General features: G+C 35.5%; 2 protein-coding genes across 5 annotated transcripts in view; one reads left to right on the forward strand and one right to left on the reverse strand.

Annotated features, from left to right (window-relative positions):
• The window catches only part of LOC117115757, an 18,697-nt gene extending 10,998 nt beyond the window's left edge, over positions 1-7,699 (reverse strand). The window contains exons 1-4 of one of the 4 annotated variants that reach the window (XM_033259685.1): positions 6,753-7,698; positions 5,911-6,598; positions 5,258-5,514; positions 2,563-2,704 (exon numbers count right to left, since the gene is read on the reverse strand). In XM_033259685.1, coding sequence (XP_033115576.1) covers positions 2,678-2,704; positions 5,258-5,514; positions 5,911-6,562 — 936 coding nt within the window. In that variant the 5' untranslated portion in view covers positions 6,563-6,598; positions 6,753-7,698 and the 3' untranslated portion in view covers positions 2,563-2,677. Of the gene's footprint in view, positions 1-2,562; positions 2,705-4,146; positions 4,857-5,257; positions 5,515-5,910; positions 6,614-6,752 lie in introns of those variants that run through there. The other 3 variants (XM_033259684.1, XM_033259682.1, XM_033259683.1) reach the window with 3 other exon arrangements.
• A 4,001-nt stretch (positions 7,700-11,700) lies between these two features.
• LOC117115756 lies at positions 11,701-17,241 on the forward strand. Its single transcript, XM_033259681.1, has 2 exons — positions 11,701-12,835; positions 17,204-17,241. The coding sequence occupies exons 1-2, from the start codon at positions 11,726-11,728 to the stop codon at positions 17,225-17,227; spliced, it is 1,134 nt and encodes a 377-aa protein (XP_033115572.1). The 5' UTR covers positions 11,701-11,725; the 3' UTR covers positions 17,228-17,241.
• Positions 17,242-23,218: the final 5,977 nt, after the last annotated feature.

Here is a 23,218-nt window from a genome sequence, read left to right on the forward strand (position 1 = left end):
TTTGAATTGAAATACATTTCACATGGATTCAAAAAGTTTTATCAAACCGGAGGGGGGGGGGGTATTGTGCATAACTGAACAATAGCAAAAGTATATTGCAATCTCTGGAAAAAAAAAACTTTACACATTTTACATGTTTTGTTTAATATCCATTATAAGGTTCCGAGGTATAAAAAGCATTACTGAAAGTGAACCTGAAATATGGGTATATAAAATAGGTGCAGTACTGTATGGTCCTTGAAATAATGATTTTTTTTTGTTAAGAGAATTTTAAAAGCAGTTATCTCGATACAGTACTGCACATCAAAATAGGTGTGCATATAGTAACATTATATGCAATCTGCAAAAAAACTCAAACATAACACATTACAGCATAGACCATTTTCACCGAAAAGCTGGCAACCATTTTTAGGGTACATCAAGTGCAGATCGTAAAATAAAATCATAAATTGGTTCTGTTGTTTACAATTAATGGCATAGCAAACGCTGATTTTTTTCAGCGGTCAAAAGTTAATTTATGAAAATGGGTGGTTTTAAAAATTAACGATTTCATAATAATAATAAATAATAATTCTGGATTTATATAGCGCCTCACGTTGACACAACCTCGAGGCACTTAACAACAACAGAGAAGAAGAAAGATTAATTAAGTCCAAATGATTGGTTTGATGATTATCAATAAATGTTATTATTACAATTAATTAATTAATTCATGAATTAAGTTTTTTTTTTTACTTTAGCAACCAATGTAAACCAAAACTCAGATGTTGAGGGCGATGTTTCTAATTCAGTTGTCGAAAATAGTGTACTGTATATACAGCAATACTCTGCTATGTTAATTGGCTGTTTGAAAAAAGAATTTAAATAAATAGAAAAGTATTAAGCAAGTTTCACTTTTCTGTTTTATTTGTCAAAAACTTTAAATCGTCTTAGTATTATACCATAGACCAAAACATTTAGAGAGAGAGAGCTCCACCGTATCAGATTGACCGCCCAATCAGAATGCACCATTCATGATTTTTTAGCGGACTTTTGGGATTGATCTGACACTAATTTACTACAATAACAACAATATGTTGTAATGGAAATTTAAAAAATTTAAAAAATATCATTAAAAATATGTCAGTACGATAGGTGATGACATCTAAATGGTTGAAATATTGCCTTTTATTGTTAAAAATCATATCTTTCATGAATGCCTTTTTTGGTTCCTTTTGGTAATAAAGCATTGATATGTTACTCGCGAGAATTGTCACTAATAAATTCCACCACAATTCTAAACAGTTCTATTCCAAATTCTCCCCTGCTGTCATCAAGTTGATCTACTTCTTCCGCTGTTGCATTAAAATAGCTCCTGCACAGCAGTAAGATTGGTGAAACAAAACTGTACAGATCTTTGCACAAAGAGTTGTATTGGAGAAAGGCGATGCTCTGTTCGTAGACCATGTTTGTTCCACTGATTTCAAAAAAGAGTAATATCCCTGTTTACCCTTGGAATGTATATATAGTGCAAAGCCCAAAGCTCATGTTCTTTATCAATATCAAGAAGGCGCTGATCTTCGAGAAAATGAAATAAATCCTAATAAACATTTGTGACTCCATTCCACAAATCCACCCATGACCGTTCGATTCTTCGGTTTTGGACACTTCATCCACATATTGCCGATCCCCTGTCAGGTCCTTGAAGAATATTCATTATGTTTCATATGTAATTGTTTTCCCCACCATGATCTACTCCTATTCTGAAAGGAATACCGTAAAGAGATGTAGCTGCAAGAAAGTATCTGGCCACAACTTCATATTGTTATCAGATGCAGAAAGGAAGACCAACATTCTGCTGTACCCATAAGTGCTTCCATGAATAACAATTCTCCATCTGCAGATTACAAAAAGTACAAACATTATAATAGGCCTTTTTCATGATGCGGTAGACATTATTCAATCAATGACAAACAATGCTATAACGTCCACTAATGGCAGAGTTCATGACATCAGGTTGTTTAAAAATCTGTAACTTCTTGTAAGCTGTGTGCTATTACTTATTCAGGTGTACCCCAAGTATAAAAAAGTAGTTATTTTTTAGACCAGCTTCTGCTTTAGCAAATTTGTTTTCAGTTTAGTATCTAACAGAACTAATTAATAATGCAGCCAAATCTGTACAAAATTAATGGGAACCAAAATACTTTCAATTTTCACAGATATGTTTTATTTATATTAATATAATTTTATTTTTAACTATACTAGACATATTTGATCAATTTGACATTTGGAGTCATTCTATTTCTACATAATCTTGACTTTGATAATTAAGATGGCGGCCACTTAAAGTTGTCGAAAAAATGGAACCAAAGTTTTTCTTGTGGAAAATTTTTAATATGAAAAACATACGTTCAAAAACTGAACACCAAGGACTACAAAAATTACATAGTCAAAATAACCAGAAAATCTACTAAACAGTACCAGCGATGATAAAAGCGACACTTATTCATTACAACGCTATTTAACAGCAATCTGTGTCACAACATTTGTTGGAATGAATGTAAAATTATATCTTGCCTTATGAACTTGTGATTTCCCTCAATATGCCATACAGAGTTGGGGCCTGCAACTCTGTAGGTGCGTCGATGGGTGTTCTGAACAGATCGTAGTGCAACTCTACCAGGGTCAATGCGATGCATTACCTCTCTCTAACACGAGAACGTACCTAAATTGTAATACACATATATTAAACTTAAAAGCCTCTATAATTATAATACAATCAACTGAATTATTCATCAACCAGCATCGGTAGGAAGTTTCATCAACAATCAGCAGAGGTTCCTGTTTACACACAAGATGTATTTCACAAGCCAGAACAGTATTCTGCAGTCAAAACTGAGTGCCTATTTGATTAAATACTTTCAAAATAATTTGTTTGTCAAACTTGGATATCATAAATTAAAGGAATATTTCAGTAGGCATTAAATAGTTGGTCAATGCATTAAAGTGGAGGTGCACCCAAAAAATTTCTATTCGTTCTTTTTTTTTATTTTAGTTAGTATTAAAAAGTATGTTTGTTTGAAGATTTTAAAGTTTTTTGTTAAGTAAATTCGTTATTTGAAAAATGAAAAAGTAAAATTGCTTGTTGAGTGGATAATTCAGATTACAAGAATAATTCCTAATTTTTAACACACATATTTTGTGCAGAGGAGGCATTAAAAAATGTAAAAAATATAATATAATTAGAAAACATTACATGGGGTATGATATTCTTGGCTACTTTAACCCAAACAATCCAATGTTTTTATGTAGTATAGCTTATGTGTTTTATGCAATTATTAATATTCCCCCTGTAAAAATGACATAAATCCAATTGCCTAACTACTTATTAACTTCTTGCTCTTTTCAAGTATCATGTCAACAAATAGCATGCATTTATACAAACAGCACAGAATAATGCCAAATATTAGGTCACATGCAAAGGCCTTTCTATTAATGTATCAGTGAAATAACTCATGTTATTGAATTGAAATTAAACAATCTGTAGGTTACGGTAGGTTTACTTTTTATTCAACAAAGTTCAAACACGAATTGTCCTATGGGAGTGCGAAAGGTACTGTACAAAGGTGTCTCAGTGTGGTATTGTTTCACAGCGGATATTAATGTTTTTGTTTTGGTAAGTGCAGATCACTGTAGCTTGTAAGGCTGCATTAGACAATTATGTTCACAATGGATCATTATCACTACTCTGTTACAGTATAATAACAATAATATATTAATAATTAAGTAAGTAGGCCCTAGGACTAGCCTAGACTAGTACTATCTAGTAGCCAGAGAGAGGCCCCAAAAAGTAGGCCTAGCCTAGTAGACCTCCACCTAAAAAAAAAAACAAAACAAAACAGACCTGAACACTTCTCCCGTCTCCCCGGGGCTTTTATTTCTTAGGCTTACTAGGCCTATAAAGGCCTACTACTAGGCAGGCTAGATAATTAATAATAGTACTTACAGTGAATGACTAGAATAAATCGAGAGGCCTTCGCTAGGCCTATAAAAAAGATGAATAAAAACCGCTAGAAATCAGATCATTAGACCCCTGCACACCCCGACTCGCTCCTTCGCCCTGGATGCTCTCGCTCCTAGGATCCTCCGATCCACCGACTGCTGTGAAAGACGGAATATGATTGGCTAAAAGTATGACCCTTGCGCCAGCTACTAAAAGCGGCGTTTTTTCTAATTTTGATAACGGCGCTTTTTATTGAACAAGTTAACGCCGTAATCAATTATAACCCTGGTGGCGTCATTCTAAGCCTGTGATTGGTTGTAAAATGAACAACATTACGGCGCTTTTTATATGATTACGGCGCTTTTTATATGATTACGGCGCTTTAATGTAACACGTTAACGGCGCTTTCATTATGATCCCGTTGGCGTCATTCTAAGCCTGTAATTGGTTGAAAAAGAAAGGCATGACGGATCTTTAATTATGATTACGGCGCTTTCATTATGATCACGGCACTTTATTGTAACAAGTTAACGGGGCTTTCATTATGACCCTGTTGGAGTCATCCTAAACCTGTGATTGGTTAAAAATGAATGGCATTACGGCGCTTTTTATGAAGATAACGGCGCTTTCATTGCGATTACGGCGCTTTCATTATGGCACTGATGGCTAACCATATACGTGTCGGGGTACGTATGCTGCGTCGTCGTAGACTCGTAGTCGTCTTAAAAAAACGAAAACAGCTCTTGGGTAGTACGCGAACAGTGTCTTGGCGTTGCCGTCACGGTCCATTAGTTCGAAGTAGACTGGCTGCGTAGCCAAAACGAAAAATTGCCTGTTACCCAGCAGTGCAACGTAGTCTTGAAGAAGTGTGTTCCTAAGGGGAAAACTCTAGTTCTTCAGTTAAAATGGTCCGGTGGGGTCGGTGGTCCCTTCTACTAATACTCCAGAGAATTAAAATTATAATACGATAATTGTGTTGATGATATTTAAAAAAAAAATACAGTAAAGGGACCCTTCTACGATTACTGGCTTCATTCAACTGTCTCTAGCTCTCTCCACTCTCATTGATCAGAGCCAATAAAAAATCTGTTCCCATTTTGAACCCAAATAGACTACCATCATTTTAAAGAGGGCATCAATCAATCAGCTATCATATTTGATAGCATTAGTAGGACATAAGATTTAAAATGTCTTGGTGCCACTGAAATCAATAAATGCAATCAGCAACAAATTTAAATGATTTCAAGAAGCCAATTAAAATAAAATACGACTTACATTGACATTCAACATGGCAACTGTATCACCATTATTGCTGACATCACCAATATCCCACCTAAGAAAATTGAACAATGATGAACCGGAAACTTGTCTTTTTGGACGGACTATGTGGCCAGATGATGACACCATTGTAGAGTTAAAATTTGTGATGTTGGTACTTGATGCACTACTAAAAGTAATGTTTCCAGTGGTAGGAATAGCCAAGCATTGGATGTAAATTACTGTTAGAGATACTAAATCACTGCTGAAAAAGTCTACAAAATAGAATTTTAGAAAAAACAAACCTACAGTTGTCTGATCTGAACTCGAAAGAGTTCAAATTAAACAAGATATATGAATTATATTTTAATTCGTCGTTATTATAAGGAAGCCTTGTAAATTAAAGCAACATGCGAGTGGGCAGCAAGATAGATCCAGAATATTTATTTTATTATTCGATCTACATATTCAGATATAAATTTAAATATAAGAAAAAAATCAGTGAAAATATAATTATAGAGTACTAGAAGGGATAAACTCTAATTGTCTTTTAAATCATTTCATTTATTCTTCCAGAAATTGTAAAATTAAAGAGAACATTCTAAGCAATGTGCAAAATAAAGAAGATCCACCTTAACTGTTATATCTCAGCACATATTTGAAAGATTTACCTTGACAAACTTCCAAATCTTTAATTTCTGAATTTGGTGCAATCTGTAGAGAAATTGTGACTTCAGCATAGGAACCAACAACAGCATTGTTATCTCCACTGTTCCAATTTGCATCGCTATTAACTTCAGGACCAAGGAAATAAACATTTTGTTTAGAATTCAATACATTTCGAGCATGAAGTCCCGAAGACACTGATGAAGAAATATCTAGGAGCTCATCAAAACTACCAGGCTTACTCAAACTCATTGGCACCGTCACGTATGTGATACTGCTACCATTTGCACTGCTATTGGTTATTATATCCCCAAAGTTTATTTTAAGATAGGATCCATCTGTTTGGCTAATCTCTTGATATGGTAGAACACCATCACTATGAGTGATTGTGACGCCGTTGCTAGAGTTGCCATACACAATTTCAAGTTTGTCATCAAAGTTGACCAGAACCATACACTTCAAAGTTAAGTTTGATGTAAAGGTAATGATGATATTGAGATCAAAGTGTTCTCCAAGCAAGAGTGCTTGGTAGCCATATTTAAACTTGCTAAAGAGATCAGAGTTTATTGCAGTGTCTATTGATCCTAGATCACCTTTACATGGAAGGTAACTAAGAAATATTGACAGAACCAAAGGAAGAAAAAGACATCTGGCCATAGTTGTGTAATTAATTCATGATGAAGACAAATAGTTCTGAAATACAAACAGAAAAAAGAGTATATCAACCAAGCTTTTCACATTTTTTATTTATATATTTTATTCTATTTAAAATAATAATAATACAATAGCATTGTAAATGACAAAATAATTTAACAATATCTATTACGAAAAAAAATGCCACCATTACCAAAATTTTACAAATGGTCGATTCTCTGTTGGTGTTATGATGCTTTTTGCTCAATGGCGCAGATCTGCAGTAAAAGATGGGGGAAATTTTGGGAACAGTACATATAGATAGATTGGAAATAACAGTATTATAAGTAAAATTCATCATCATAACACTGTCATAGTTAAAATGAGGGTCCAACAAACTTCTCGCGATCATTTATCAGAAACTATTAATTAAACTTATTTTATGACATCATTAATACAAATCTAAACTTTAATATATTTTACCAACATAAATTGCTTGATTGCTTAATAGTTTAGGAATGAATGTAGAAGACCCAAAACCAGCACTATCCTTTCACCTCCATACTTGATTTTTAATCTGTTGTGACATAAATTTAATTAAATGTCATTGTTTCTATAAGAGTAATAAAATTATGTTTGTTAACAATCGAATAGTTTTTCCTATATAAGCTATAACTTTGTGTTGTGAAATTAAAAACAAAATTAAAAATTAATTATAGTTTGCGAAACGAAATAGGTACTAGTAACGTACGAGAGGCAAAAATAGCAGAACTTGCTATCGATACCATATTATTTATTGCAGATAAACAAGGTATGTCAAGGGTTTTAACAAATTATGATTTTGTTTTAGTAATGTAACAGAGATGAAACTGAATAAAGAAAACTGAAATACAATGTGGCTTAGTAACTGGCAGTTACGAAAAGATGAACATTTTGGTTTAAGTTGAAAAAAAAATAAAACTCTGGGCATTTATGTTGGAGATAATGAAACGTTGTGTAAATTAAAAAGTTGGCTTAACAAAAGTAAATAATTTAGAAAGAACTACTGTTAAATAAAAAGGAATTTAACGTTCTTTAGAAAAGCAACAGTAAGTAAAGCATTAGCGTATCTAAACTAATTTATAATGCCAGTATTATAAACACACCAGAAACTGTAATCTACTGGATCAATAGCCTACTTTTTAATATATAACTAAACATGACATAGCCATAGCTAAAGACCTTTCTTTTAAATCAAGTTTTTCATTAATTTAACATGACATTCTTATTCTGCCTTTTATGTACAGTGTATTGAAAGCTTCCTTACTTATATATATATATATATATATATATATATATATATTATTATTATTATTATTATTATTATTATTATTATTAAACTTCAGGCAGGCACAAAATAAATTTTGTGTCTGATAAGTCACAGCCACGTTTTTCATAACGAATCATTTTTTAAATCCCTTCTATCGGATTTTATTTATAGCTTTGGGTTTATTTCTTTAGGTTTATAAAAATAAATTTAATTTAAGCCCTCTTTCTTTTATATCAGATTAAATTTTTTAGAACAAAGTGACACTGTGTCTTCTTTTTCGATCATTTAAGATTACTGACTGAGTGATGGCAAATAAAAGTGCACATAGTGCAGGAGTGAGTTTACGGTCTATTATAATACAACAATCATACCATACTTTTGTAAATTTTGCAAAAGCAATATTTGCAAAAATGATTTTGTTGTCTATCTTTAGAGCTATCAATTAAGGAACCAAGGATTTTATGAACTTTATTTTATGACAAACCAAATCATAATAATTATTATTATGATTTGGTTTGTCAAATTGCACAAACTCAGTCTTTGCTTGACTAAATATTATAATAAAAATTGTCAATTTATATAGTGCATAATGTAAAATACCTCTATGTGCTTTAAAGCGCATTTCACCTAACAAAAATAATAACTAACAATAATTAATAACAACAATAAAGATAAATACCGTACTCGCGCGAATAAGCGCCCCGTTTGAATAAGCGCCCCTCTCGAACAGCCGCCCTTCCTAACGTGAACATTTCCTTAAGCGCCCCGTTTGAATAAGCGCCCACTTCTAATAATTTCATAAAATTTTCTTTTTAGCAAGTCAATAATCCAATCAATCCTGGGACTGTGGTTGTTGGCATGATTTGAGCTGCAGAGTGGAAACACATTCTTCTTAGGTCAATATCAAAATGAGGATATTTCCCTTGGATTGATGGGAGCTTCGATCCCTGGACAGACAGTATATTTCCAACTTTACTCTTTTTACATATGTCTATGCCTAGTCCTACTCCTCTTTTTCTTTTTCCGACCTTTAGCACATTCTCATCTAAGTTTTCAATAAAATATACAATGGTCCTGCCATCCTGCTAATCTCAATCGGCCGATGGCCAACAAGTTAACCACTACCCACCACCACTAATTGCATCTGCTATTTTGCTATTATGATATTCACGCATTCTTGTCATGAGCCATGTTCTCTGGATTATTAGGATATCTTTTCCGCCTAAGCACCATTTGTAATGTCCTTAAATAATGTTTTTTTCATTCAAAATGTGCCTCTTAAATTTAATAATTTCCCATAAGAACCCCTCGATTTTATTTCCATAAGCGCCCACTCAATTTCCACTCTGTTTTCATAAGCGCCCAGTTCAAATAAGCGCCCCGTTTGAATAAACGCCCCTGAGAAAGTGCAACAAATATTTTAAGCGCCCGGGCGCTTATTCGCGCGAGTACGGTAAATATATAACGTTAATAAATAATTTGAAAATACAGAATTAAAAAAAAAAATAATTGTTAAATATTTATTTTCTTAGTTGTATTTCCTTACTTACCTTTTACTCTTTTTTCCATTTCTTTTTCACCTTTTCTTTTATTTTCTTTCATACTTACGACCTGTCTCTCTTTTCCATTACTTCCCTGTAATTTCTTTCGTTACCTTTCTTCCCATATCACCTTTTCCTCCTTACATTTTTCCTTTTTCTACCTCTTTTCATGTTTTCCCTTTCCTCTACCTTTTCTTACATTATATTTTCCTTTTCTTTCACTTCCACACTTCTTATTCTTTCCTTTCTCTTTCTTTGCCATTTCCTTTCTTTTTCTTTCTTAAACCTGCTCGTTTTCTTTCTTTACCTTTTCATTTTCTGAAAGGTTCCATTCACTTAAAACATCTTGTATAATATCTAACATATTTTATAACTGTTCCAAATCAAGACCAATAAAATTTACACTATCGGCATATAAAGACTCCATGGGAATTCCAGTATTCACGGCGGTTCCATTTAGCGTATAAGCGCGACACGAACTGTTTAGAACGCGCTTTTCAGAGATGCGCCTACGCTCAGCCTTTTCTAAGCTCACGAACGCGGAAGTGGTTTGCGAAGTACCGACGCGATTGTAAGATTTGGTATAATCTTAAAATGGTAATTAGTGCTCTTAAAGTGCCACCTATTGGTTTTGTGTAGCGCCCTCGCTATTTGAATGCACAGCCAAGCCAGATGAAGCTAGAGTGAACATGTTTTTGTTGAGCTGTCCAGAAAACTGATTAAATTTTCTGTAAAATGCTGTTTTAACGTAGTCAGTTAAAGCTGAAATGATGAATGTAAGTCTATGAAACTATATTTGTTTTCATTTGTTCATAGCATTTAGTATTATGTATTTAATGGCAAGATTGACATTGAACATGTGTTAAATTGTATAGGCTGCCATTTTGAATGCTATATGCTTAGGCCTAATGAACAGTATTTGATTGTTTGATTGTCATGCTATGTTAGACCTAAATACATTATGATTTAACTTATCCGTCATAGGTTATTCTATGCTGTTCTAGGTATATATCCAAACTTATTTTTATCTCCTACTGGAATTATTGTGTAACTTAGAATCATATTGATTGACCTGTTGAATTAAGAACTCTATTTTACTTTTTGTGCGTCACGCTTGAGTGATTCCGATTTGAGATTTGATAGCCAATTGATGCTGAGTAGCAGATTAACAGTGTATTGAGATAATCTTTTGTTCTGTACCAATTCCTTTGTTTGAGCCTTAGGGCTAACCAGATAGTTTTTAAGGAAATGATGGTAATCTGCTAAATGTGCCTTCAATATTGCAATTTTATTTCACCATGTATTTATGTTGCTTTTAGTAATTAATTATGTTATTTCTTTAGGCTATGATTCAGATATTGTTTCATATACTGTAACTTGTACCGGCTGACCTGAATGTACTTATACCCGGCAAAATAATAAGTTTAACGGTTAACATTGCGAGTAATATTTCAGAAATATATTTTGATTACAGATTGTTTTATGAAAGTCATGTACACATTTATAGCATATTCAATACGTTAATTAATCAAAAGGTTCTACTTGTTAAGCTATACCTGTATCTCATGTTGTTATGATTATGAATATTGATAAAGCTGGTGTTTAAAGGAGAAATGAAGGTTATAATGTGCAGTCAAAGGGTTATTTGGAATCTGAATGTTATTTTGTTATGCTGTTTACTTTTACACATATTTGATAATTCTTTTCGCATTCCAGAATCGAATGAGCGATATTTATTAAACTTCATATCGAACTCAACCGTGGTGTTTGTACATTGTGCTAACCTGTGTGTGTTATCCCAACCTTTCTATACAATTCGATTTATTCGTCACTGCTCACCTGTGAGAGGAAAGGATGGCCACAATCGACCAGCTAAAGATTACGAGACGGAACCGAAAGGGTAACTTGACCAGAGTATTCAAAGAGCTATTTCAATTGGTAGACCGAAATGCTAGCCCAAATGACATCGCCAAGATTAAAGCGAAAGCCCAGTTGCGGTTTGAACAGATAGAAGAATGTCATATTAGTCTAGTGGAGCTGATTGATAATGATGACGCGTATGAAAAGGAGCAAGAATGGATGAGTCGGTGCCAAGACGAGTTCATGGCTGAGATGGCGAAGCTTGAAACATACAAAGTCAAAGAAACAGAACAAAGCAAGATGTTCCCGAGGTTGAGGTAAACCAAAGTATCGAAAGTGACCTGGCTGATAAAGATAATATTTCAAGTGATGTATCAGATGTAGATAATTCTGTTAATAGTGCTTCAGCTAGTGTATCCAATATTGATAGTAATTTAGTGGGGTTGTTTAAGGCGCTAAACATTGCCGCAAACCCAAATGAAGCAATATTCAGGTGATCCATTATATTACCATGCGTTTATTACCTCTTTTAATAATACTGTGATGGGAATTGAGGATGATAAATTGAAACTAAATTCATTGCTATCTTTGTGTTCGGGGAAGGCGTTAGAGTCTATCCAGTATTGCGTTTTAAAACCACCTAATGAAGGCTTTAAATCTGCTTGCAAGACTCTGAAGGAGAGGTTTGGAAATACTGCAGTTATTGTACAGGCTTGGATAGGTAAAGTCCTGAACCGACCCAGAGTTGATTCTGCGAAGCTTGGTGAATTTGCCGATGACCTAGAAAACTGCTTTGAAGCGTTATCTGCATTGGGATACGTGAACGAGCTTAACAACCAAAGCAGCCTGAAACAGATTGTGGACAAACTGCCGAGAGTTCTACAAAACCGATGGCAAGGTGAGAATTTCAGATTAAAGGAGAAAGACGTGGTGCCTGCCCTGCAACATGTCGTAAAGTTTGTGAAGTCTTCGGCGAAAGAAGTCAACGACCCTGTATTTGGAAGTATTTCTAACCATCCTGTTGAAGCCCAACCTATGAGGCACAAGAGAAATCAACAAGTACACAGTCTTAACATTAATGTTCCTTCACCCAATGCTCCAAAGGAAAAGTTTCCTAAGTGCTGGATCTGCAAGTCCGATGCTCACTGGCCAGATCAATGTGAAAAGTTTATCAACATGAAGGTTGAGGACCGTTTTGAAATGACTAAAAATAATCATGCTTGTTTCTCATGTCTTAAGATAGCAGGAAGGAACCACCGCTCGAGTAACTGCTCTAGAAAGAAGATGTGCGGTGAGAAATTGGGAGACAAGACTTGTGATCGGTTTCACCACCGACTCCTTTACCTGACAAAAACTGTTGGAGTAAATAAGCTAAGCATACCAAGCTGTGATGAGCCACTTCTGTGTGTACTGGAGGTAGAAGTGAAAGGAAAATACAGAACCCTGATGGCGAATGTGATGTTAGATCTTGGTTCACAAGGGACGTTCGTGAGGTCTGAATTCGCTCAACAACTAGGTGTCAAAGGGAAGAGTGTTGCTGCTTCTATAACCAAGGTTGGTGGAGCAGAAGAAAGCTTCAAATCACGGGTATGTGAACTTAAACTGGTTGGATGTAATCCTAACAATACATATAACATCAAAGCCTTAGAAATGCCTATGATAAATCAAGTAAAGAAGGTCAACGCTCGTGAACTGGAACAACATTTATACATGTCTAAGAACACGTTGAGAAGAAGAGGAGGTCCTATCGACATATTAATAGGAGTGGATAATGCATATTTGATGACTGGTGATACAAGGAAAGTAAATGGTTTGGTTGCCTTGAAGTCTCATTTAGGATGGGCTGTGTCTGGCGGAAGTACTAACACAGAGATGTACAATCAAGTTATGAATGTAACAGTGAACAAGCCAGTCCACTTAGATGCTTTCTGGACTGTCGAATCTATGGGCGTCGACATCGGAAATTGTGACTGTAAGGCTGCGATTAATGTGATGGAGGATATGGAAGACTAATTAATTGAAGACTCGAGTACCATGAAAGGTGGGAAATCAATGGCTGATCCCGTACCCATGGGCCAAAGATCCATCTAATCTACCAGACAACAAGTGGCAAGCGCAGAAAATGCTAAGCGGCCTAGAAAAACGACTCCTCAAGAATGAACAACATGGAGCAGCGTACAAACAACAAATGAAGGAAATGGTTGACAATGGTTTTGCTACAAAGTTAACTAAAGAAGAAATAGATCAGTATAATGGGCCCGTTCATTATCTTCCCCACCATGCAGTTATCCGAGCTGAAAATAAAAGCACCTCTGTCAGGATCGTCTTCAACTCGGCTAATAAGTGTAATGGCGAATCTATTAATGACTACTGGTTAAAGGGGCCTGACCTCCTGAACAATCTTCATGGTGTACTGCTCAGGTTCAGAGAGCGAGAGGTAGCTGTTTGTGGAGATATCTCTAAGATGTATCACCGAATATTGATTCCTGAAGTGGATCAGCATGTCCACCGATATTTGTGGCGGGATTTAGAATGTGACAGAGAGCCAGATACATACATTATGAAAGTTTTAACTTTTAGTGATAAACCAGCAGCCGCAATGGCGCAGACCGCTCTTAGACTTACGGCTAAAACAGGTATGGAAGTCTCTCCTAAAGCATCTCAAGTATTATTGAACGATACCTACATGGATGACATCTGCACCTCAGTATCAACTACAAAAGAAGCAAGATCATTATCTGATGATTTAGATAAAGTGCTGTGCCTAGGAGGATTCCGCACTAAAGTGTGGCTGTCTAATAAGCAACTAAATGACAAAGAAGTTGACAAATCTCAAGTGCAAGATTGTGATTAGAAAGTTCTAGGGGTCACGTGGAACTATAAAGAAGACACGTTCAGAGTGACACGATAAGCCAGGTGAGAACATCCAAAATACAGCACTCACTAAAAGGAAAGCACTAGGTATTATCGCACAAGTGTTCGACCCAATTGGATTCCTAGCACCAGTTGTAGTAAAAATGAAGATAAAGATGCAGGAGCTATGGCAATCTGGTGTGAATTGGGACGAGGACCTGCCCGAGCAAACACAGAAGGAATGGAAAATACTACTGAAAGAGTTAGCGCTCACAAATGAAATCAAGCTACCCAGATGTTTAACCCCGACTAATTCAACTAACAACGCTCAACTAATCATTTTCTGCGATGCTTTAGAAAAGGCCTATGGAGCCTGCGCATATTTAAGGTGGAAGCTACAAGACGGAACATTTAAAACAAGGTTCATTACAGCCAAGTCGCGAGTGGCCCCACTCAAGAAACTGACTGTACCAAGGTTGGAGTTGCAGGCGGCAGTGATAGCAGCTAGGATGGGCAAATCCATAACTGAAGAATCTTCGTTATCATTCACCGATCAAGTATACTTTACTGATAGTATGATCGTGCTAGGATGGATAAACAAGCCATCATGCTGCTACAAACAATTTGTAAGTGCAAGAGTTCTAGAGATTCAGAACAAGACTAAGATTGAAAGTTGGAGGCATGTGCCTGGAACCGATAATCCAGCTGATGATGTATCAAGGGGAATTCCTGTTGAAAACCTGCAGCATAGATGGATAGAAGGACCCAAATTTCTAAAACTTCCTATGTGTGAATGGACACACGAAAAACCAAATCCAGTAGAAGACGAAAATGAAATAAACATAGTGAGGTTCACTGGATACGTTGAAGTAAATCAACCTAATGTGTGTATTGAAGAATGCCACACATGGGAGGAAATGCTGGAAATATACAGGCAGAAAATTTATGGATCGGACTCGCCAGCGCTAGATGTTCACAAAATTAGAGACATCGAGTTGCTACTGTTACGCAGAGTTCAAAAAGAATCATTTGCTGAAGAACTGCATCTTCTAAAAAACGGTAAGGATGTGCAACGAACCAGTCGGCTCTGCAACTTGGATCCCATGTTAGACGGGGACAATGGCCTCATTAGAGTTGGTGGAAGATTAAGATACTTAGAGCAAGCAGAATTAGACGCTCATCCTATCGTATTAGACCCGAAACACATCATCACTAATCAGGAGAATAGATGCAAATGTTTTTAACCATAGTGGCGGACCAAATCAAGTATTTGCATACTTACGAAGAAAGTATTGGATCCTTAAAAGAAGAAGCCAGATTAAATCGGTGCTGAACTTTTGTATTGACTGTCAGAAATGGAGGAAGGGCTCTGAAATACCAAAGATGGCAACCCTACCAGAAGCCAGACTGCAAATAAGAAAGCCACCATTTTATTCAACAGGCATGGACTGTTGGGGACCTATGATGGTCAGGGTTCGCAGATCGCAGGAAAAGAGATGGGGGATCATTTTTAAATGCATGACCACCCGTGCGGTTCATCTGGAAGTGATCAGAAGCATGAACGCTGATGCATTCATAATGGCATTCAGGAGATTCGTATCGAGAAGGGGCAATCCCAAAGAAGTATACTCCGATTGCGGGACCAACTTTAAGGGAGCGGAGCGAGAGCTGAATGATTGCTTTAAAGCCTTAAGTCCCGAGTTGCAAAATAAATTAGCGCAACAATATGTTGAATTCAAGTTCAATCCTCCCAATGCACCACACTTCGGGGGAAAGAGAAGTGAAATCTGTGAAAAATGCTATCAAATGTTGTTTAAAGGAGAGAGTGGTCACTGAAGTAGTACTTGACACGGTCATAGTAGAAGTTGAAGCCTTGATGAATTCAAAGCCGTTAGGGTATGTGTCTTCCGAAATTGTGGATGCTGATCCAGTGACTCCCAATATGCTGCTAATGGGTCGACGTGATCCAACATTGCCATTTGTTTTGTCAAATCTAAATGAAGAAATCAGGAGTAAAAAGCAGTGGCGCCATAGTCAAGTCATTATCGATATGTTCTGGAAGAAGTTTGTTTCAGAATACCTGCCGAGTCAACAAATCAGACAGAAATGGACTAGAGAAACACAAAATTTGAAAGAAGGTGATCAAGTGTTGATAGTTGACGACCAAACCCAGAGAGGAGAATGGCTAACAGGAAAGGTGGTTAAAGTGCATCCCAGCTCAGATGGCCGAGTAAGGATAGCGGATGTTCAAATTAGAGATAAAATTTACAAGCGCCCAGTGATAAAGTTGATAAGACTGGAAGAGTGGAAGTAATTTGTTGGTTACATTCATACTGTGGAGATATATAGTTAATGATTATATATCCTTTGATATACTGTATTATGATTTTATTATTTATTGTCTTTCAGATTTAAAGGTTATTTTTATAGTAATTACATTATTTTGATTAAGCTATTGTTAGCAAACTTGTGTTTACACTTTGTTTATGATGGTGTAATGAGATTCCCTCATTGCTGGGGGAGTGTAAGATTTGGTATAATCTTAAAATGGTAATTAGTGCTCTTAAAGCGCCACCTATTGGTTTTGTGTAGCGCCCTCGCTATTTGAAAGCACAGCCAAGCCAGATGAAGCTAGAGTGAACATGTTTTTGTTGAGCTGTCCAGAAAACTGATTAAATTTTCTGTAAAATGTTGTTTAACGTAGTCAGTTAAAGCTGAAATGATGAATGCTATGATTCATATATTGTTTCATATACTGTAACTTGTACCGGCTGACCTGAATGTACTTATACCCGGCAAAATAGTAAGTTTAACGGTTAACATTGCGAGTAATATTTCAGAAATATATTTTGATTACAGATTGTTTTATGAAAATCATGTACACATTTATAGCATATTCAATACGTTAATTAATCAAAAGGTTCTACTTGTTAAGCTATACCTGAATCTCATGTTGTTATGATTATGAATATTGATAAAGCTGGTGTTTAAAGGAGAAATGAAGGTTATAATGTGCAGTCAAAGGTTAATTTGGAATCTGAATGTTATTTTGTTATGCTGTTTACTTTTATACATATTTGATAATTCTTTTCTGCATTCCAGAATCGAATAAGAGATATTTATTAAACTTCATATCGAACTCAACCGTGGTGTTTGTACATTGTGCTAACCTGTGTGTGTTATCCCAACCTTTCTATACAATCATCGACGATTCACTTGATTCACCATCGACGATTCACTTGATTCATCATCGAATTGTTGCTTGAACGGCGTTCCATACTGGTGTCTAGGTTGGGTGGTCGAAATTCAGTTTGCCGAATGCCAGATCGCCGATACCACTTTGCCGAATACCAGTTTGACGACTCAAACACAATGAATTCCAGTTTACAGAAACCCAGTTTGCCGAAAACTGGGTTTTCGGCAAAAAGTTCAGTGTTTTATTTTTTATTTCAACCATCTAACCCTTCAATTTTAGCCCAGTAGGTTAACTGATATTAACAAGCCCTCTTAATAAAATTTAAAAACAGTACAAACATCATTACAAAATAATAACGTACAATCCTCATAAAAAGTAAGTATTAAATTGACTTACATATAAAGACATAATTCAAAATAGAAGTCTAATTTATAATGTCAGTGAAATATTAACAGCAACATAAAATTCACGATGGAATAGTCTCTTACTCTTTACCATAAACTTATTTAATGGGTTCATGCTCTTTACATTGACTCAGCGTAATATTATTTTCTATAGTTATGGCAGACATTATAGAGGGCGCTATTTCAGGTCAGTTAAGTAAACTGTGTAGTAGACTTAACGAGAGCGTCGTCAGAGACTGAAAAGTAAACTGATAAACATGAATATGCATGCAGCTCCCTCTCGCGAAAGAGGTGTTCAGTGGTGTATCGACTAGGCTACAATGCGTGTTCATGGGTGAAAACATGAGTGGGGCGAGTATTTCCCCGACGAGGGTCCGACGACCCCGATAGGGGATGGGGGTGATGCCCCGACCCCGGGGGTTGATTTTCCGACGAGAGCAAATGTGGGCGTGGTCGAGCGTCACTTAAAATGTTTCCAAACTGGTCCAGGGGGCGAAGAGTTTGACAATTTAGGGGTTTAGGCTTATTTAATAAATTTTAGAGTCTACTACTATGCACAAAATACATAATCTTTTTCGCCCCGACGAATTGTGGGTTTTCTCTTTACGATTACCTCTTCCATAGTTATTAATTACAATATTTACAATTAAAAATTTGAATGAGAGTATGTTTTGTTGTAGGCCTATGTTTTGCACAGAAATTTACCGGCATGGGGAGGGGGGCAACATGTTCGACTGGACGTCCGAATCAAGGGCCGACTAGAGCCTCGGTCAGGGTTCCGGCATAAATTTATCAGGCAGGGTTGACATTTTTTTAGGACTTAGTATGGCCAAAATTGTGGTTTTTAGGACACAATATTAGGGACTGGCAATTAAAATATCGTTGGATTAAATTTGATTGGATTGATTTGGTGTAAACACCAAGGATAGCCCACGACTTATTTCCAGTGGGGTCCTTCTGGTGGTGATTGGGCAGTACACCGGGAGACAATCCCCTACTCTTTTCCGAAGAGTGTACTGCGTTCTTTAACGTGCACATGGGCCATAAATGAACACGGGACCAACGGCTTAAACGTCTCATCCGAAAGACGGTGCGCTATTGTAACTCGTATTTCAGCCCTCTAGCTGAAACACAAGGAGAGGCAGCGATGGGAATTGAACCGGGGAAATAGGGATCTCTACGGTTCAGCGCACACACAGTGGACCACCAGGTTAGCCGACTGGGCTAAGCTGCTCTCTCGTTATGGATAGGCAAATTATTATATTTGGGCCACGGCCGACGACCTTTCGTTGCGTCAGGAGAGCGGGAGGGTCTAGGCCTAGCCAGCACAGGGTATGCCTCCCTTACCCCGCTCGCACCATCGCCGACACGTGCGTATAAGCTTTAATATTAATAAAAGGTTTGGAGCATAATATGAAATCTTAATTGTATGCTCTTGAAGGTTATTATATTTACTGTTATTATATTTATATGTAAGGAATGTCATATAAATTATTTAAATTCAATTGATTATAAATTTTATTAATATTTTGATATATTTTTATTATTATTATTATTGTTATTATTTATATGTGGAACAGAAATTATTAAATTTTAATAAAATAAAATGAATATTTTGATAGTTCCTGCTATCTTTATCAACGTTAAAGTTAGTAAACTTGAAACATCTAATATACGTCTACATAATAGCATAAAAAGTATTAGTATTAACCAATCAGAGCCGAGAAAAATATACAATCAGTAGATTGGATCACAAAATGAATGTTTGGCACGAGTTAATGAATTATTTACAAGTGAACAATGACAAGAGGTACATAGCTTGAGGTAGGTAGCTTAGGTTCGCTATTCGTAAGGTTCATTATTCATAAGGTTCGTTATTCATAACATTAGCTTACCATATACCAGAGGGTCGTTAATCATAATGAAGAAAAGGGTTCACTATTCATAAAAAAATAATAATAATAATAATTATTATTATTATAGAGTGGTTGGTTTCTTCACTTTGAGGTCGGGGTTTCAAACACTCGCTGTGCATTTCACTTGAGTCCTTGGGCAAGGCACTTCATCTGCTTTGCTTCTCTTCACCCAGGAGTAATGGTTACCTGGTAGGGTTAAATGCCAAAATACGCTGATGTATGTAGCTGCTGCAAAGTTATGGAATACTTCCCCAGGGAGCTTGAGTTGGTGTTTCACAGGTGTTTAATCCAATGACCGGGGGTAATATTATCTGGGAGAACAGTAATATGTTACTGAAGAGGAAACCCATTATAAAGAACAAATACATTTTTTTTTAAATAAATAAAAACAAAGTAAATTAAAATAAAATAATGTGAAGCGCTTAGAGTTGCGTTAAGAGCTACAGTATATAAGTCTAACATATTGTTTAATAATAATAATAATAATAATAATAATAATAATTATTATTATTATTATTATTATTATTATTATTGTTATTATTATTATTATGTGGAACAGAAATTATTAAATTTTAATAAAATAAAATGGATATTTTGATAGTTCCTGCCATCTTTATCAACGTTAAAGTTAGTAAACTTGAAAGATCTAATATACGTCTACATAATAGCATAAAAAGTATTAGTATTAACCAATCAGAGCCGAGAAAAAATATACAATCAGTAGATTGGATCACAGAATGAATGTTTGGCACGAGTTAATGAATTATTTACAAGTAAACAATGACAAGAGGTACATAGCTTGAGGTAGGTAGCTTAGGTTCGCTATTCGTAAGGTTCATTATTCATAAGGTTCGTTATTCATAACATTAGCTTACCATATACCAGAGGGTCGTTAATCATAATCAAGAAAAGGGGTCACTATTCATAATTTATTAAAAGAACCACAAGGCATAAGGTTCACTGTTCATAATCAAGAAAAATGGTTCGCTACTCATAATATAAATAAAGGACCGTTATCCATAAGGTTCGCTATTCATAATAAAAAAGAGGTTCGCTATTCATAATAATAAAAAAAAAGAGGTTTGCTACTCATAATAAAAAAGAGGTTTGCTATTCATAATACTCGAACCTGCGAGCTCTCGCAGTCAAGGCAATCGTCATAACTATTATACCTGTCTCTTATACACATCTAGATGTGTATAAGAGACAGGGCCTATGTTTTGCACAGCCCAGTAGCCTGTCACTTCAATCAACCTAACCATAGCATTAATGACATAAGATTTATTTTGATCGCTAATAAATTTTTATCCCTCTCACATAGACGCAAAGAAGAATTGAAGTGGATTCTTAGAACCAATTCTTATATCAACGGTTTAAATAAAGACTTAGATTACTTATCAGACTTATGTATACTTAAAGCCCCATTCCCGGCAAAATTTCAGTTGTTAAGAAAAATCTAATTTTTGTATAATATTATAAAGATTTATAAATATAATACGGAATTGCTAGTTTAACAGAATTTAGACATTCCTAAGAATGAAAAAAATGTGAAATAAGACTGAAATTTGATTTTTTTTGTGCTCCACACAAAAAATAAATGCGGATGAATTTTCATGTTTGATTTTGCGATAGGTCGTGAGAAGAAATATCGTAGGCGCCGAAAACATTAGCCTACCCAACGCTGCTAGGCTAGGCCTAGCCTTACCTCGATTTAGGTTCTGTTATCACACATAAAAACGAAAAATGTGAAATATAATATTTCATAGGAATTATTTCAAATTTGTTAAAAAAAAAAAAAAAACTGATTCTGACTGAGATTTTGGACACTTAAACAAACATATCTCAGCCTTAATCGAACGACCGCATTGTGCGAGATGCGAAGTACAAAAACTAATCTCATTAGAGAGGGCGCACTTTATTGACTGTATAAAGTATACATAAAAGCGAGAGTATTCCAGTGGATGCGATCACAACCTCTGAATTTGCCTAGTAACGATGAATTCGTCGAGAAAATGGTAATAATTTATGAGAAATAGTCTGTATTTCTCATTTTTTTTAAATTCTTTTGCGTAAACCTAAAATTCATGCCAATATTTTTCCATGATTTATAATAATTGGAGTAATGAAAATGCATATTTTCTAAAAAAAGAATCAGTTTTTAGAGAAATTTTGCCGGGAATGGGGCTTTAATTTTTGTCTTGGTTCCTAGGCCATTATCCAGCTTTTTTCTACTTTGTTTATTCCATATTAAGTAGAACTTTTAGGATGCGCGTCTTATTACGCGCCTCTGTTCTTTACCGTTGATTCGATGTTTTTTTTTCGTTTGTTGGCCATGCGAACCGAATTCGACTTTGGTGTGAATGTTGCTTTACTTTGTATTTTTGTCAGTTGTCCCCATAGAGATATAATAAGAATACTAGAGCGCTACCCGCAATGTATTCGATGTTCGAAATACGCAGAGCTGTGTGTGTGTACCATCCAAGATGGCTGCCATAGATTTAGCCAATCAAATTTCGCCTAAGCGCCATCGTTTGTAATTGCGCCCTCAATTTACACAGAAAGTTCAGTACAGCTAGTTACCGTATGTTTGAAACTCGAGCGTTGCGGTGTTTGGATGTAATGTATACGACTTTAATATTCATTCCTTGGTACTTTATTTTTGAATAAGATGCTCCACTTGGCCTCGTTTTGGCTACGATAGTTTAATAATTTATTATTACCATTACTCATTATCATTAATGAAACAATAGTCAGTCAGAGGACTTATTAATATGTAAAAATATGTATACTAAGCCTGAAGGTGGCGCTTTACTACGACGGCCATCTTGGATGGTACACATACATAACTCTGCATTGCTTCGCCATCTTGTCAGCATTCTAGCTGTTTAATAGCTCTAATGGTTGTCCCAAAGATACTAGAAATACAAGATAGAGTCACATTGTAAACATGAGGCGGAAGTCGTGCCCAACGTAGGTGGCGCTCTTCTTTTTAAAAATGCAAGTTTTCTATACTTCGTGCCCAACGTACAGGGCGCCCTTCTGTTGGTAAGTATTTGAAGAGCTTGATTGCAAAACCCCTTACATCCACTTTAGAAGAAAACGAGAAAACAGCAAAAAACTGTTATGGCACTAATACTTGCTAAATATATATCAAATTTTATTCTTAAGTGAGTGTTATCATGTACCTAATGAATGTATGTGACTCACAAAAATCAATCATGCTTTATTATTTTTTAATTGCTATTTAATTGAATTGACGGTGACGGATGTAAGGGGTTTTGCAACTAACATAGTAATTCAGTACAGGCATCTCAGAAATAATATGGTTTATACAATGAAAAGAAACATTTTAGGTATTAAAAGAGTTTATTAGTTCCAATAAATGTCATACAAGTCACTTAAGGTAATTAAGAAAATATTATATCCCCCCTCCCACACTTTATCAAAGGTGTGTAAACAAAAGCCTATACAAATTTTAAACACAAGAAGTAATTAAATTGATAATAATTTAAATAGCATCAGACATTCTACTCAATAAGGGATCATTTACATAATACAACTTACAAATTGTCTCTTACACCCCCCACCCCCCACAAATTAT

Source organism: Anneissia japonica, unplaced genomic scaffold (assembly GCF_011630105.1).
Source record: "Anneissia japonica isolate Jap-2015-1 unplaced genomic scaffold, ASM1163010v1 scaffold288024_len131450_cov157, whole genome shotgun sequence".
Taxonomy (NCBI): domain Eukaryota; kingdom Metazoa; phylum Echinodermata; class Crinoidea; order Comatulida; family Comatulidae; genus Anneissia; species Anneissia japonica.

Bases quoted from the DNA above. Each gene is read 5' to 3' on its own strand.
- LOC117115756 (XM_033259681.1), top strand. From the start codon at position 11,726: ATGAAGCAATATTCAGGTGATCCATTATATTACCATGCGTTTATTACC. The intron at 12,836-17,203 runs GTATGTGAACTT...TCTGCATTCCAG, and splicing joins AAGAAAGCTTCAAATCACGG to AATCGAATAAGAGATATTTA.